The following is an 18,130-nucleotide window of genomic DNA, read 5'->3' as shown; positions in this document are numbered from 1 at the left end:
GTCAACACCAAAATCAGATTGATTATATTCTATGCAGCCAAAGATGGAGAAGCTCTATACAGTCAACAAAAACAAGACCAGGAGCTGACTGTGGCTCAGATCATGAACTCCTTATCACCAAATTCAGACTTAAATTGAAGAAAGTATGGAAAACCACTAGACAATTCAGGTTTGACCTAAATCACATCCCTTATGATTATACACCAGTTAGTTAGTTAGTTAGTTAGTTAAGTCGCTCAGTCGTGTCCGACTCTTTGTGACCCCATGGACTGTAGCCCACCAGGCTCCTCCATCCATGGGATTCTCCAGGCAAGAATACTGGAGTGGGTTGCCATTTAAGTGAGAAATAGATTTAAGGGCCTAGGTCTGATAGATAGAGTACCTGATGAACTATGGACAGACGTTCATGACATTGTACAGGAGACAGGGATCAAGACCATCCCCATGCAAAAGAAATACAAAAAAGCAAAATGGCTGTCTGGGGAGGACTTACAAATAGCTGTGAAAAGAAGAGAGGCAAAAAGCAAAGGAGAAAAAGAAAGATATAAGCATCTGAATGCAGAATTCCAAAGAATAGCAAGAAGAGATAAGAAAGCCTTCTTCAGTGATCAATGCAAAGAAATAGAGGAAAACAACAGAATGGGAAAGACTATAGATCTCTTCAAGAAAATTAGAGATACCAAGGGAACACTTCATGCAAAGATGGGCTTGATAAAGGACAGAAATGGTATGGACCTAAGAGAAGCAGAAGATATTAAGAAAAGGTGGCAAGAATACACAGAAGAACTATACAAAATAGATCTTCATGAGCTGGATAATCACGATGGTTTGATCACTCATCTAGAGCCAGACATCCTGGAATATGAAGTCAAGTGGGCCTTAGAAAGCATCACTACGAACAAACCTATTGGAGGTGATGGCATTCCAGTTGAGCTATTTCAAATCCTGAAAGATGATGGTATGAAACTGCTGCACTCAATATGCCAGCAAATTTGGAAAACTCAGCAGTGGCCAAAGGACTGGAAAAGGTCAGTTTTCATTCCAATCCCAAGAAAGGCAATGCCAAAGAATGCTCAAAGTACTGCACAATTGCACTCATCTCACATGCTAGTAAAGTAATGCTCAAAATTCTCCAAGCTAGGCTTCAGTGATACATGAACCGTGAACTTCCTGATGTTCAAGCTGATTTTTGAAAAGGCAGAGGAACCAGAGATCAAATTGCCAACATCCGCTGGATGGAAAAAGCAAGAGAGTTCCAGAAAAGCATCTATTTCTGCTTTCTTGACTAGCCAAAGCCTTCGACTGTGTGGATCACAATAAACTGTGGAAAATTCTGAGAGAGATGTGAATACCAGACCACCTGACCTGCCTCTTGAAAAACCTATATGCAGGTCAGGAAGCAACAGTTAGAACTGGACATGGAACAACAGACTAGTTCCAAATAGGAAAAGGAGTATGTCAAGGCTGTATATTGTCACCCTGCTTATTTAACTGCTATGCAGAGTACATCATGAGAAACGCTGGGCTGGAGGAAACAAGCTGGAATCAAGATTGCTGGGAGAAATATCAATAACGTCAGGTATGCAGATGACACACCCCTTATGGCAGAAAGTGAAGAGGAACTAAAAAGCCTCTTGATGAAAGTGAAAGAGGAGAGTGACAAAGTTGGCTTAAAGCTCAACATTCAGAAAACGAAGATCATGGCATCTGGTCCCATCACTTCATGAGAAATAGATGGGGAAGGAGTAGAAACAGTGTCAGACTTTATTTTGGGGGGGGCTCCAAAATCACTGCAGATGGTGATTGCAGCCATGAAATTAAAAGACACTTATTCCTTGGAAGGAAAGCTATGGTCAATCTGCATAGCATATTCAAAAGCAGAGACATTACTTTGCCAATTAAGGTCCGTCTAGTCAAGACTATGGTTTGTCCATTAGTCATGTATGGATGTGAGAGTTGGACTGTGAAGAATGCTGAGCACCGAAGAATTGATGCTTTTGAACTGTGAGGTTGGAGAAGACTCTTGAGAGTCCCTTGGACTGCAAGGAGATCCAACCAGTCCATTGTGAAGATCAGCCCTGGGAATTCTTTGGAGGGAATGACACTAAAGCTGAAACTCCAGTACTTTAGCCACCTCATGCGAAGAGTTGACTCATTGGAAAAGACTCTGATGCTGGCTGGGATTTGGGGCAGGAGGAGAAGGGGACGACAGAGGATGAGATGGCTGGATGGCATCACTGACAGATGGACGTGAATCTGTGTGAACTCTGGGAGTTGGTGATGGACAGGGAGTCCTGGCGTGCTGTGATTCATGGGGTTGCTAAGAGTCACACGTGACTAAGCAACTGAACTGAGCTTAACTGGCATGAAGAAGCATGTAACCAAGATTAACTTGCACAGAACACCAATTATCTCACTTTTCTTACCATTAATCACCTTTCTCCAAGACCTATGACCATTCTGCTTCTTGCTCCTGTTAATATTCTAAGCACCTTTCTTCCTGGGAAGCAGACCTGAGACTTGTTCTCTGGCCTCCTTACTGGGTTGCCTCTGCTGCAAACTTTGGTGTCTCAGTGTTTTGGCTTGTAGTTCCCTGGGCTAAAGAACCTGGTTCCCTAACAACAGCAGTTAAACTTTTAACTTTTACATTAGTACAACACCTTAGGATACAGAAAAGAATGGAAGAATCTCAATCAACACCCAAACCCAAAAGGTGGATCCACCTTAGTAAAAGAACAGAAAAAAAAGAAAAAGGTGAATATTTCTGGGCTATAAAATCAAGGATTAAATACACAGGTTCCACTGTCCATGGAATTCTCCAGGCAAGAACACTGGAGTGGGTTGCCATTTCCTTCTCCAGTGAAGAAAGAAATCACAGAGTTAAAAAGAAAATAGTTTTTTAAAAATGAAAGGAGGGGAAAACAAACGAATCAAAGACTTTTCAACTGAAGAAAAATTAATAAACAAACCCCTTCTTTCACAAAAACACCCCTGAGAGACAGGCTGTTGAACTCTCATCCAACCATTATTTGGGTCCCATTCACTGTGGGGTCAGGAATGCCTGAGTCACATGTGGAGGAGGGATGAAGTTGGGTTTACCCAGCCAGGCAGGGAGGAACCCTTTGTCTCCCTGACTTTCCTGGAAGGCATCTAGGTTACTGCCTACAGGAAAGGAAAAAAAGAAAAAAAAACAAGTCCTTCTGTCCTTTCAATTTCGATTCTCATAAACCCCACCCATACCGGATGACTTTTAGTTACTGGCTTTTCAGCTTCTGAATATAAGAGCAGTTTCCAGAGGAGCCAGAGTCAAGAGGAGCCCTAGGGACGATCCAGAGCAGCTGACTTGACTCCCGGCTGCAGCATCTGCTCCATGTAAGTTTGCGCCTAAGCTTGACCTTCCAAGCACTCTTCTGTTAAATAACCACAATAAAATCCCCCAGTGCAGGCCCTATCCTGGGGGAGGGGAGGGGAGGATGGCCCCGTGGGGTCAGAGATTAGCTCAAGCAGCTCAGAGTTGGTTGGCTTTGAGGCATGTCACCCTGATGCTCTGCTCCTCCTGGAGCATGTAGCAGTTGCTGTTGTTCAGCTGCTAAGATGGTGTCCGACTCTTTGTGACCCCATGGGCTGCAGCACCCTAGCCTCCACTACCTCCTGGAGTTTGCTCAAACTCGTGTCCATTGAGTCCATGATGCCATCCAACCATTTCATCCTCTGTCACCCTTTCTGCTTCTGCCCTCAATCTTTCCCAGCATCACGGTCTTTTCCAATATGTTGGCTCTTCACATCAGGTAGCAAAAATATTGGAGCTTTAACTTCAGCAATGAATATTCAGAATTGGATTCCTTTAGGATTGACTGGTTTGATCTCCTTGTTGTCCAAGGGAACCCCCTAAGCAGGGCTGGAGCAAAACGTCTGGCATGGGACAAGGAGGAGAGTATGCTTCATCTTTTGAGAAAAAGGGGCTGAAGTCCTTCTCAGGACTGAGGGTCCAAACTCCCAGTCCCCTCGCAGAAGCCCTTGGTGCAGTCTCCTCCTTCAGCCCCTCCATCATGACTACACCCCACTGGGCACTGGTGGTAGTCCACAGACAATTTAAATCCTAACAGATTAACAGTGGATTTTTTTTCTTAACATTCAATATTCTGAATCATACAAAACTATTATTTGAAATAATTTAATCTCATTCTTAATTTAAAAAAGACTTACTGTAAGCCTATTCTTGTTTATTTACCATGCATTTTTTTTAATACCTGGCCCATGCAAATACTGCCTCTTATAACTTCTGATGCTTGCTGAAAATACAGAGTGTGGGGTACTTTTAACATTCACTTCAGATAACTCTACTGAATAGTAACCATTGGAAACTGTTCATCATCTTCTGCCATCTAGTAACACTATTTCATTCTAGTTATTTAGTTTTGAAGTTTCTTGGTTGGAAAACCTCAGAATATTTTTAATTAAAAAAAAACCACGGTAAACTTATGAACTCCTACCAAAGCTTCATCAGTATTCTGACTCAGAAGTGAATGCTACTATTCCTGTTGCTTAAAACTGTTCACCTTAAAAATAGTGATTTTTCAAGTAAAAATGGGTTTTTACTCAGAAAGAGCAAGGTAATTGTCATTTGGGACAAGCAAGCTGTAGCAAAAGACATGGGGCAAATTCAACCAAGAAAAGGAGGAAGTTTCTCTGTCTTACTTTATAGAGAAAAGTAGTAAGTTGGGAAGGATTGCTTTAAAACAAAGTGCATTGGAGAAAAGTGAGAGTTCAAGGTAATGACCCTTTTCCTTGGCTGGGTTGCTGGGGTACTCCTGGGTTCTTCTAGGAAATGTGAGGTATACTTTTTCCTACTGGGGAGTCTCACTGGAGAATCTCCTGTTGAAGATTTTTTTCCTTGGGGTTTGTGATTGTCAATTCTCATAACTGATCTCCAGTGGTACTGTGTGAGAGCTCTTCTTTCTGGCCTGCTGATTCCATTTGACTGAAGTTTCCTTTTATTAACTTTCACATAACACAGCAGTAAAAGGTCATTTTACTCCTCTATCTCTGCTCCCAATCCACTGTAGAAAAAAAAAGTACAAGAGAGAGCAAGAGAAGGAGAAATTTTAGAGTGGAATTCCTTTGAGCAAATTCATGTTTTTTCCTGACTGAAAGATTTTAGATAACTTATATTTCTTGGCAAATTGCAACTTACAGAATCCACCAACACATTATAAAATATTGTCCAACTTATTTACTGTTAAAGCCATACATTAATGCAGGAAAAGTTTTAAAAACTTTCTGAGAACTTATATCTTACCATTTGTATAGTAATGAATCAGGCAGGAATTACTGTTTTTCCTATAACACTAGTAAGAAAATGGAGGTTTTGCACGTAAGTTCCTTTTTCAAGGTTTCAACAGACAATAAGTGACTTGAACCCTCAGGTTTGAACCCTGGCAGCTCAACTCCAGAACCTGTACGTGGACACCTCAGGGCAGCTTTCAGCTCCTCCAGGCTGACTCTTCCCCCATTGCTAAGTTCCCTCTCAGTTGTTACTGCTTGGGCCTCCCAGCCTGCTCATCTTCCTCTTGGGCTGTGTCCTCCCAGGGTGCCACCAGGGAAGGAAGTGTCACTTTCTCAGGCCAAAGCCATCTCTCCCCTTTGATTCAGAAATTACCCTCCCAGTCTTCAGAGACACACAATTGTAAAATTATATAGAATTGACTATGTGCTTCTATAACTTTAAGAGTATGGTAAGCATTATGAGATATGCAATCCTCCTAATGACCCCAATACCCTACATGGAATCCAGCCTTGTCATGGTGAAGGGACATTCAATTAAGTTCAGTTCATTCACTCAGTCATGTCCGACTCTTTGTGACCCCATGAATTGCAGCACATCAGGCCTCCCTGTCCATCACCAACTCCCGGAGTTCACTCAAACTCACATCCGTTGAGCCAGTGATGCCATCCAGCCATCTCATCCTCTGTTGTCCCCTTTTCCTCCTGCCCCAAATCCCTCCCAGCATCAGAGTCTTTTCCAGTGAGTCAACTCTTCGCATGAGGTGGCCAAAGTACTGGAGTTTCACCTTTAGCATCATTCCTTCCAACGAACACCCAAGACTGATCTCCTTCAGAATGGACTGGTTGGATCTCCTTGCAGTCCAAGGCACTCTCAAGAGTCTTCTCCAACACCACAGTTCAAAAGCATCAATTCTTCCGTGCTCAGCTTTCTTCACATTCCAATTCTCACATCCATACATGACAACTGGAAAAACCATAGCCTTGACTAGACAGACCTTTGTTGGCAAAGTAATGTCTCTGCTTTTCAATATGATATCTAGGTTGGTCATAACTTTCCTTCCAAGGAATAAGCGTCTTTTAATTTCATGGCTGCGATCACCATCTGCAGTGATTTTGGAGCCCCAAAAGATAAAGTCTGACACTGTTTCCACTGTTTCCGCATCGATTTCCCATGAAGTGATGGGACCAGATGCCATGATCTTCGTTTTCTGAATGTTGAGCTTTAAGCCAGCCTTTTCACTCTCCGCTTTCACTTTCATCAAGAGGCTTTTTAGTTCCTTTTCACTTTCTGCCATAAGGGGGGTGTCATCTGCATACCTGACGTTATTGATATTTCTCCCGGCAATCTTGATTCCAGCTTATGCTTCTTCCAGCCCAGCGTTTCTCATGATGTACTCTGCATAGAAGTTAAATAAGCAGGGCGACAGTATACAGCCTTGACATACTCCTTTGCCTATTTGGAACTAGTCTGTTGTTCCATGTCCAGTTCTAACTTGCTTCCTGACCTGCATATAGGTTTTTCAAGAGGCAGGTTATGTGGTCTGGTATTCCCATCTCTTTCAGAATTTTCCACAGTTGATTGTGATTCACACAGTCAAAGGCTTCGGCATAGTCAAGAAAGCAGAAATAGATGTTTTTCTGAAACTCTGTTGCTTTTTCGATGATCCAGCAGATGTTGGCAATTTGATCTCTGGTTCCTCTGCCTTTTCTAAAACCAGCTTGAATATCTGGAAGTTCATGGTTCACGTATTGCTGAAGCCTGGCTTGGAGAATTTTGAGTATTGCTTTACTAGCATGTGAGATGAATGCAATTGTGCGGTAGTTTGAGCATTCTTTGGCATTGCCTTTCTTTGGGATTGGAATGAAAACTGACCTTTTCCAGTCCTGTTGGCCACTGCTGAGTTTTCCAAATTTGCTGGCATATTGAGTGCAGCACTTTCACAGCATCATCTTTCAGGATTTGAAGTAGCTCCACTAGAATTCCATCACCTCCACTAGCTTTGGAGTAAAGCTTTATAAAGCCCACTTGACTTCACATTCCAGGATGTCTGGCTCTAGAAGAGTGATCACAGCATCGTGATTATCCGGCTCATGTACACTTTTTTGTACACTTCTTCTGTGTATTCTTTCCACCTCTTCTTAATATCTTCTGCTTCTGTTAGGTCCATACCATTTCTGTCCTTAATCGAGATAATCAATATCAAAATAGACTGATTATATTCTTTGCAGCCCATATTGGAAGAGCTCTATACAGTCTGCAAAAACAAGACCTACAGCTGACTGTGGCTCAGATCGTGAGCTCTTTATTGAAAAATATAAGGCTTAAATTGAAGAAAGTACCAAAACTGCTCACCCATTAGATATGATCTAGATAAAATTCCTTATGATTATACACTGGTTTGGTTTGTGACCCTATGGACTGTAGCCTGCCAGGCTCCTCTGTGCATGGGATTATTCTCCAGGCAAGAATAATAGAATGGGTTGCCAATTCCTTCTCCAGGGGATCTTTCCAACCCAGAAATTGAATGCAGATCTCCTGCATTGCAGGCAGATTATTTACTGACTGCACTAAGAGGGAAGCCCTTGATTATACACTGGAGGTGATAAATAGATTCAAAGGATTAGATCTGATAGAATACCTGAAGATCTATTGACAGAGATTCATAACATTGTATAGGAGGCAATGACAAAAATAATCCCTCCCCCTCAAAAAAAGGAAATGCAAGAAAGCATAATGGTTGTCTGAGGAGGCCTTACAATTAGTTGAGAAAAGAAAAGACGTGACAGGCAAGGGAGAAAGGAAAAGATAAATCCAACTGAATGCAGAGTTTCAGAGAATAACAAGGAGAAATAAAAAGGCCTTTTTAAGTGAACAATGCAAAGAAATAGAGGAAAACAATAGAATGGCAAAGACTAGAAACCTCTTCAAGAAAATTGAGAAATCGAGAGAACCATTTCATGCAAAGATGGGCACAATTAATGATAGAAGCAGTAAGGACATAAAAGAAGCAGAATAGATTAAGAAGAGGTGGCAAGAATACACAGAAGGCCTACACACACAAAAAAACTTAATGTCCTAGATAACCATGATGGAGTGATCACTCACCTAGAGTCAGATATCCTGGGGTGTGAAGTCAAGTGTGACTTAGGAAGCATTATTACAAACAAAGCTAATGGAGGTGATGGAATTCCAGCTGAGCTATTTCAAATCCTAAAGAATGGTGCTATTAAATTGCTGCACTCGATATATCAGCAAATTTGGAAACCCAGCAGTGGCCCCAGGACTGGAAAAGGTCAGTTTTCATTCCAATCCAAAAGAAGGGCAATGCCAAAGAATGTTCAAACTACAGTCCAGTCACTCTCGTTTCACATGCTAGCAAGGTAATGCTCAAAATCCTCCAAGCTTGGCTTCAACTGTACATGAAATGAGAACTTCCAGATGTACAAACTGGATTTAGAAAAGGGAAAGGAACCAGGGATCAAATTGTCAACATCTGTTGGATCATAGAATAAGCATGGGAATTCCAAAAAAACACTACTTCTGCTTCATTGACTATGATAAAGCCTTTGACTGTGTGCATCATAAAAAACCATGGAAAATTCAAGAGACATGAATATCAGACCACCTTAAATGCCTCCTGAGAAACCTGTATGCAAGGCAAGAAGCAACAGTTAGAACCGGACATGGAACAATGGGCTGGTTCAAAATTGGGAAAGGATAATGACAAGGCTTTATATTGCCACCCTGCTTATTTATTAATAATGTATAAGCAGAGTACATCATGCAAAATGCTGGTTTGAATGAATCACAAGCTGGAATCAAGATTGCCAGGAGAAATATCAACAGCCTCAGATAAGCAGATGATACCACTCTAATGGCAGAAATTGAAGAGGAACTAAAGAGTCTCTTCATGAGGATGAAAGAGGAGAGTGAAAAAGCTGACTTAAAACTCAACATTCAGAAAACTCAGACCATGGCATCCATTCGAAGCAGTGACAGATTTTATTTTCATGGGCTCTAAAATCACTGCAGGTAGTGACTACAGTCATGAAATTAAAAAAACACTTGCTCCTTAGAAGGAAAGCTATGACAACCTAGACAACATATTAAAAAGCAGAGACATCGCTTTGCCAACAAAGGTGTGTATAGTCAAAGCTATGGTTTTTCCAGTAGCCATGCATGGATGTGAGAGTTGGACCATAAAGAAGACTGAGTGCCAAAAAATTTTTGCTTTCAAATTGTGGTGCTGGAGAAGACTCTTGAGAGCCCCTTGTACTGCAAGGAGATCAAACAAGTCAATAAAAGAAATCAACCCTGAATATTCATTGGAAGGACTGATGCTGAAGCTGAAGCTCCAATACTTTGGCCACCTGATGCAAAATGCCGCCTAGAAAAGACCCTGATCCTGGGAAAGATTGAGGGCAGGAGGAGAAGGAATGATAGAGGATGAAATGTTTAGATGGCGTCACTGACTCAATGAACATGATTTTGAACAAACTCCAGGTGATAGTGAAGGACAAGGAAGCCTAGCATGCTGTAGTTGGACACAACTTAGCAACTGAACAACAACGACCTTAATGACAGATTAATCCTTACTTTTCATGTCACCACTTTACAGAAGAGAAACCTGAGGCACAGAGAAATTAATCTTCCCAGTCATCACAGTTTGTAAAGTATGGCAATATGTGGATGTTGCTTAGTATTGTCTTTGAGAAAATAAAGGGACAATCCAAGCTCTCTGACTGCTACTGCAGTCTATCTCTTGAGATCATGAAACATCCTATCATTGTAATGAAATTATTTAAAGTAGAAGCTAGCCCAGATATGACACTCTGACATATCTAGGCAGATCTGACAACACCCTGGTTGCTTACTTCTCTTCTCTATCTGCTTAAGAAATGTCCTAAAATTTCTGTTAATAAATTAATTCTTACATGCACAGCATTGTGTAGGTACCTTAAATTCTGTTGTGTTTGTTTGAGAGGAAACTGCATTCTTTATCTAAATTTCTTTCTGTCACAGTCATTCCTCTTCCAGCCTCTTCCTGCTCCCACTGCTTCCCTGCATCTCTCTGTTCTCATCAAAGGATGAGGACACTGATCACCTTCATCTTTCCTTTATTGTCAAGGTCTTCCCTGGATACACTCTCCATAAATTCAGCCCTCAGTGTTCCATAGGCCATTGCTTGTTCATTTCCTTCTGATACTTTGCTACCCTCTCATGTACATATAGGGCTTCCCAGGTGGCTCAGTGTTAAAGAATCTGCCTACCAATGCAGGAGACATGGGCTTGCTCCCTGGGCTGGGAAGATCTCCTGAAGTAGTAAGTGGCAATCCACTCCAGTATTCTTGCCTGGAAAATCCCAAGGACAGAGAATCCTAGCAAGCTACAGTCCATGGGGTGGCAAAGAGTTGGATATGGCTGAGCATGTGCAAGCCTTACATATATGTATTTTCGTTTTACTTTCTATATTATCTGTTTCCTCCAGTGGAATAGAGTACTGTGAGGCAGAGATTTCTATCCATTTTCTTCAGTTTGATACTGAGCCCTTAGAGCAGTGTTCAGCACATGGTAGGTTCTCAGTGAATATTTGTGCAATTAATGAGTGACCAAATCATTCTGACACTCCAAAAATCATCTCTGATCACTCCTCATCTCCTTCATGTCCCATCTGCCTCTACTTACCCCCCAAATGTCAGTGTTTTCAAGGTTCCATCATCAATACTTTGTTTTCTCATTCTGTTCACTGGAGGGCTCATGCGGGCAAGGTTGTTTTAGAGTTAGTTTAAAGATCAATAAGATAATTTCCATAATTTACCTGTACAGGCCTTGACACAGGTTGGCTAAATACTTACCTTTTAGAAACATGCAAAGCATGGAGAATTGATATATAAGTTCCACAGGCAGAAGGCTGATGTGCACTGTGAGAGAAGACTCCCAGATCATACAGTCTACTGAGTTGTTCCTCTGGGTTACAGGTTCCCATGGCATCTGGCTCTACCAAAATGGACCCCATCTGTTTGGTGGAAAACCGGAAAAATCAACTGTCAGTAAATGCGAAAGCACTGAAGATTCTTGAGCAGATATCTCAGCGTCTGGTGGTGGTGGCTGTTGTAGGGCTGTATCGGACAGGAAAGTCCTACCTGATGAACTGCCTGGCAGGACAGAACCATGGTGAGTATTGTTCAGGACCATTTGCTGGGAAGCAGTGATAACACAGGCTGCTGATCATCCTCCTCTAGTACCCTGTTAAGGAAGAGCCTAACTCCCCCCACTGAAAACAACTTCTTAATTCTCACCACTGAATTTGTAACTCCAAACCTGTCTCTCCACAATGTTCCCTCTTTTATCCCTGGAGAGTTCACAGGCCCATCAAAATATCCGTCTTATTTGTCCCAATCCCATCCTCTGTCATCTTCTCAAGGGTCATCTTCAAAAACCACTCCCTTCTTTTCTCCTTCATCACTTTTGCCCTAAACCACAGGGTTATTTCAAATAGCACACAAATGTTGTTCAACATGCTCTGTTTTTTAGAAGAGATGTAAAGAAATACACACAGATGAATTCCTAAAACTTTCATATCTCAATGAGTCTACCATCCATTACTTTTTTTGCTTCATTTAATTTCTTTATTTCCAAGCTTTGGTAAATTATACCCCTGTTTCTTTACTTAGTCTCAGTCTTTTCTATTATCTGACTATAATACATATAGAACAGTGCATAAGACATATATATATATATGTATATATATGCACACAATAAAGTTGATAAACTTAAAGTGATCACCTGTGTAATCACTACACAGATCAAGAGATACTTCAACACCCAAAAGCCCAAATCATGCCCTCTCACACCTTCACTAGATCTCACCAATGTTTTGACTTCCATGGTGCATTCTTTCATTCTTCCTTTTTTAAAAATGGCTTTATATTATGTTTCTGCATTTGTTAAGCATTGCTCAAACTTAATATAAAGGGAGTTACATTATGACAGTCATGGGGATCTTGCTTCTTTAGCTCAACAGGAAGTTTATGAGGGTCATCTGCTTTGTCATACACATCTATAATTCATGTATATTCACCACTGTACAGTATGCTATTGATGGAGGATAGGAATTTTTATTTGTTCACTCATTGATGATGAACATTGGTATTATGTGTAGCTCCAACTTTTATGGGTTCACTCATGTGAATATTCTTGTATCTATATCCTGGTGCATGTGTACACTAGCTAACCTTGTTTGATATACTCAGAAGTGCCATTGCTGGGTCATGGAGTCCATATGTTTTCAGGCTTTCAAGATAATATCAAACAGTGTTTCAAGTTTTATGTGCAATTTATGTGCATATTAGCAGTAACTGGAATTCTCCACATCATCATAAAAATTTGGTAAGAATTTTTTTAGCTTTGGCTGACCTGGTGTCTGTACAGTTGCACATTATTTGTCTCACTGCAGGTAAATAGTACTTGTAGATAGACTTCTTCCTGTCTTCCTCTTTCTTTTTGCTTACAGTCTCCCGCTGGCCTCAAATAAAACTTTTTATATTTGTCTTTCTTTTAAAGAATTCTTGACAACTAGTCAGGGGAGAGCACTTTTTCTTTGTCAGGCTAAAACAATTAATAGGTCATTTTTTTGGTGATTAAAGATTTGAGAACTCTAAGAAACAATATCAGTCAAGATGTTTCAACAGTCAAGGTGTTTCAACAATATTCCTTTTTATTTTCTTCAAGATAACATCAGGTAATAAGGAGGTGATTTCCATTACTAAGGAAATCCTTCACCTGGTTATGTTTTAAAGAACCTGAATTGTGGCACTGCTATCCCAATTAAATGACAGGAAGAACAAAAACAAACAAACAAGCAAAATTGGTGCCCAGTGAACATTTCCTAGCAGAAGCAGCTCACTACTGTCACCTTCTTATGATTCTTTGTCTCTCCTTTACCTCACATAACTGACTGTAACGAACTTCAGTTATACCCTGCCTTTCTCCCTGGGGGAACTGGGAGTTCAGACTGCTCTGTATTAATCAGAAAGCAGTCAAATGCCATCATGATGTAGAAGAGTGCAGATCATCTCAGGTCTTATACCTGCTAGAGCAGAATACAGAGAACATGGCAATTGAATGGCCTAAGCCATGCTCTCCTAGGCATTTCATCATATCCATTTCTATTCTCAGCTGAAGGGAGCATTGGCATCTGGCAGTCAAAATCTTGGACTATAGGTAAGACATGTTTTGCTTTCTTACACATATGTGTGTTAGTTGCTCAGTCCTGTCTGACTCTGTGATCCATGGACTGTAGCCCATCAGATTCCTCCGTCCATGGAATTCTCCAAGCAAGGACACTGGAGTGAGTTGTCATTCCCTTCTCCAAGGGATCTTCCGAACCCAGGGATCTAACCCAGGTCTCCTGCATTGCAGGCAGATTCTTTACTGTCTGAGCTAACAGGGAAGCCCATTACCTCACATAATCACTTTCTGTTGGTTTAAGCCTTAGAAAGAAGGGCAAACAATTCTCACAGGTCTTTTCTAATCCCCTGCTATTTTATCCCCATCCAAGTCAATGAACAAAGATTTCATCATTTTTTGAAGAGAACAAAAATGAGGAAGATACAGGGAAAATGAGGAGGGAAAAAACAATTTAACAAAAGCTAATGTATTACTTCAGAACCTGGAAGGACACAGAGGATCCACTTAACAGGTAACCGTTAATGGAGCGACAATTACAAGGGCCCAAGCAGAGCAAACGGAGAAGGCAATGGCACCCCGCTCCAGTACTCTCGCCTGGAAAATCCCATGGACGGAGGCGCCTGGTAGGCTGCAGTCCATGGGGTCGCTAAGAGTCGACATGACTGAGCGACTTCACTTTCACTTTCCACTTTCACGCATTGGAGAAGGAAATGGCAACCCACTCGTGTTCTTGCCTGGAGAACCCCAGGGACGGGGGAGCCTGGTGGGCTGACGTCTCTGGGGTGGCACAGAATCGGACACGACTGAGGCAACTTAGCAGCAGCAAGCAGAGCAAAAGGAAGGAAGGAAGGAAGAAGCAGAAGCACTCAGAGGGTGGCAGAAACAATGGCCAGGGAGCCTTTATAATTCCTATAGGGTGAAGAGGCAATTAGTGGATTCCAGACTGTGACAGAGACCAGAACAACTGGATGGAGCTAAATGAAAGGAGATGTGACGAAGGCAGAGGAACAGAGGTACTAGGACCCCACGGCTCACCAGGGTGAAAGCCAAGGGAACAGGCACCTGACTTCCGCTCTCTTGTTGGTACCTCCCACTGTTGGGACTCTATCAGAAAGTGGAGTATATAGAACTGATGAAAATAGAAAGGTTAACAGAGTTCACATTAATTCTGGAATGTGACACAGTATGAGCCATTAATGTTATGAGGTGAATGGGGGACAAGAAATATTTCTTGGGAAGGTCCTGAGCATGTGTAAACATTGGAACTGACAGTCCTTGCTGAAATGAAGGACATTTCCCCCAGCCATGCACTCACATTTCAACAAGTTCACCCAAAGTAACCCATGGGCAGCCTGGACTATGTGCTCTTATTGTGCAGTGCATTCTTCCTTCTGTGCAGGTTTCTGTCTGGGCTCCACAGTGCGGTCGGAAACCAAAGGCATCTGGATGTGGTGTGTGCCCCATCCCTCCAAGGAGAACCACACCCTAGTCCTTCTGGACACTGAGGGCCTGGGCAATGTGGAGAAGGTAAGGCAGGGAATCTTCTTTACTCTTTTTCCTCTTTCTTTTTTATGTTTTAAATTGTGAAAATATGATAACACATTTACAGGAGACCTGGAAAATACAGAAGAAAGCTACATCTAGTACGACTATATATTATAATTAATTGTATGTAGATAAGATTTTAGTTGGAGTTTCAATATCAAACTCTCAAAAATTAATGGAATGAATATACAGAGAAGGAGAAGGATATAGTTGACCTGAAAAGCACTATGAACCAGTTCAACATAACTAAGATTTATACACACAGTTATACAATTTATACACACTGTTGTGTGTGTTATTTCACACAACAGTAGAATACAAATTCTATCCAAGTTCCCATAGATTATAAACCAGGAGACACTGGAACTTACCCAGGGACATAAGATCAGGTGCGAAAGAGTCATGGTGTAAAGATATTGAACTCATAGAGTCTGTTCTTTTATCATTGTGGAATTATGTTAGAGACCAATATCAAAAGATATGTTAAAATAACCCACATACTTATAAGTGCATTTACCAAGAGAGATATTTGACTTAGCCATTGGGATCCTCAATAAAGTTCAGTTCAGTTCAGTTCAGTCGCTCAGTCATGTCCGACTCTTTGCAACCCCATGAATTGCAGCATGCCAGGCCTCCCTGTCCATCACCAACTCCCGGAGTTCACTCAGACTCACGTCCATCGAGTCAGTGATGCCATCCAGCCATCTCATCCTCTGTCATCCCCTTCTCCTCCTGCCCCCAATCCCTCCCAGCATGAGAGTCTTTTCCAATGAGTCAGCTCTGCATGAGGTGGCCAAAGTACTGGAGTTTCAGCTTTAGCATCATTCCCTCCGAAGAAATCCCAGGGCTGATCTCCTTCAGAATGGACTGGTTGGATCTCCTTGCTGTCCAAGAAAGTTAGGAGACTGAAGACAACACAGAGGGTAATTGAACAGCAGAAAACATTTAAATGAGAAATGTATATCAAAATGAGAAATGTATATCAAAATGAGAAATGTATATCAAAATGAGAAATTAATATCAAAATGAGAAATTAATATCAAAATGAGAAATTAATATCAAAGATACTTTTTAAATTCCATGGGTTTAGAAATTAAATGTCCACTTTTAAATAATGGGTATATCCAAAAGGCCATAACAAGGAAAACTAGAGAATATTTGTAATAGAATAAAAATGAAAAGAGAATTTACCAAAGTTTGTTACATGCAGCTGAAGCTGCTCAATGCAGTTAAATACAATGTAGAATTTTGAATAAGATATGAAAACAAGGGGCACAGCATAAAGTTCTGTAAAATTTGAACCAAATCTGAGTGTTAATTAATAATACTATATTACATGTTAAATTGCTATTTTGTTTTACAACATAGTATTTCTTTATATTCTCAGGATTGGATTAGAAGTTTCAAGTCTCATTCAAAAAACTTCTTTTTAAAAAAATAACTAAGATAATAAACTTTTCTGGTGACTCAGACAGTAAAGAATCTGCCTATAATGCAGGAGACCTGGGTCAATCCCTGGATCTGAAAAACACCCTGGAGAAGGGAATGGCTACCCACTCCAGTATTCTGGCCTGGAGAATTTCATGGACAGAGTAACCTGGAAGGCATAAAGTAGCAAAGAGTAGGACATGACTGAGCAAATAAGCACACAAGACTTTTAGCAGTAATACTAGATGCCAAAAACATGGAAATACATCAAAGTGTTGAGTGACTATAAATTAGAAATCTAGGACTCTATTCATACTAAGTCAAACAAATGAAATCAAAATGTCATAATTTTTAGCCAGACAAAAATTTATGTTTTCTAAAACATGCATATATATATATATATAATACACATTATGTATAATATGTATATATACATATATATAGAAAATTTTTCTCCTATTCTTGATAAGGACTTTAGAAGAAACATAAAAAAAAAAAAGACAGAGAAATTGGGAAGCATAAACTAAACCAAACGGGAGCACTGAATATGAAATAGAAAAAGTAAAACAAACTAGAGAAAAGTAAAATATCATCATAAGTCCAGTTGTTATTCAATGTGACTGTTCATTAGAAACACATCTAGAGCTTTGGAGAGAAAAAGCAATACCAGGGCATTTGTATTTTTCAAAAAATTAGAATATAATTCTGATATGCATCTGGATTTTATTTTATTTTATTTTTTTATACTCCAGCTTTTATTTTATTTATTCTTTCAATCATTCTTTTTGAAAAAAATAATTTTTATTTTTACTTTATTTTACTTTACAATATTGTATTGGTTTTGCCATACATTGACATGAATCCACCACAGGTGTACATGAGTTCCCAAACATGAACCCCCCTCCCACCTCCCACCCCATATCATCTCTCTATATCATCCTCATGCACCAGCCCCAAGCATCCTGTATCCTGCATTGAACATAGACTGGTGATTCATTTCTTACATGATAGTATACATGTTTCAATGCCATTCTCCCAAATCATCCCACCCTCTCCCTCAGAGTCCAAGGGTCCGCTCTACACATCTGTGTCTCTTTCACTGTCTTGCATACAGGGATATCATTGTCATCTTTCTAAATGCGATATATATGTGTTAGTATACTGTATTGGTGTTTTTCTTTCTGGCTTACTTCACTCTGTATAATCGGCTCCAGTTTTATCCATCTCATTAGAACTGATTCAAATGTATTCTTTTTAATGGCTGAGTAATACTCCATTGTGTATATGTACCACAGCTTTCTTATCCATTCATCTGCTGATGGATATCTAGGTTGTTTCCATGTCCTGGCTATTATAAACAGTGCTGCGATGAACATTGGGGTACACGTGTCTCTTTCCATTTTGGTTTCCTCGGTGTGTATGCCCAGCAGTGGGATTGCCAGGTCATAAGGCAGTTCTATTTCCAGGTTTTTAAGGAATCTCCACACTGTTCTCCATAGTGGCTGACCAGCATTTTTTGCTTGCAGACTTTTGGATTGCAGCCATTCTGACTGGTGTGAAGTTGTACCTCACTGTGGTCTTGATTTGCATTTCTCTAATAATGAGTGATGTTGAGCATCTTTTTATGTGTTTGTTAGCCATCCGTATGTCTTCTTTGGAGAAATGTCTATTTAGTTCTTT

General features: G+C 40.6%; 2 protein-coding genes and 1 long non-coding RNA gene across 3 annotated transcripts in view; 2 read left to right on the top strand and 1 right to left on the bottom strand.

Moving 5' to 3' along the window:
• LOC138443852 (guanylate-binding protein 1-like) overlaps positions 1-18,130 on the top strand; it is a 166,628-nt gene that overhangs the window by 41,794 nt on the left and 106,704 nt on the right. The gene's annotated exons all lie outside the window — the stretch shown is intronic.
• The window catches only part of LOC138443896 (guanylate-binding protein 6-like), a 23,498-nt gene continuing 8,620 nt past the window's right edge, over positions 3,253-18,130 (top strand). Inside the window, exons 1-3 of the mRNA XM_069597045.1 lie at positions 3,253-3,372; positions 11,266-11,461; positions 14,877-15,004. Of these exons, the coding sequence (XP_069453146.1) occupies positions 11,272-11,461; positions 14,877-15,004 (318 nt within the window). The 5' untranslated portion in view covers positions 3,253-3,372; positions 11,266-11,271. The remainder of the gene's footprint in view (positions 3,373-11,265; positions 11,462-14,876; positions 15,005-18,130) is intronic.
• On the bottom strand, positions 4,161-11,318 carry LOC138443915 (uncharacterized). The gene is made up of 2 exons (XR_011258361.1): positions 11,143-11,318; positions 4,161-5,060 (listed from the first exon to the last, which is right to left on the bottom strand). It is a non-coding gene; the product is annotated as an uncharacterized lncRNA (long non-coding RNA).

Source organism: Ovis canadensis, chromosome 1 (assembly GCF_042477335.2).
Source record: "Ovis canadensis isolate MfBH-ARS-UI-01 breed Bighorn chromosome 1, ARS-UI_OviCan_v2, whole genome shotgun sequence".
In the NCBI taxonomy this organism is placed as follows: domain Eukaryota; kingdom Metazoa; phylum Chordata; class Mammalia; order Artiodactyla; family Bovidae; genus Ovis; species Ovis canadensis.
This window is presented reverse-complemented; position numbering and strand designations above follow the sequence as displayed.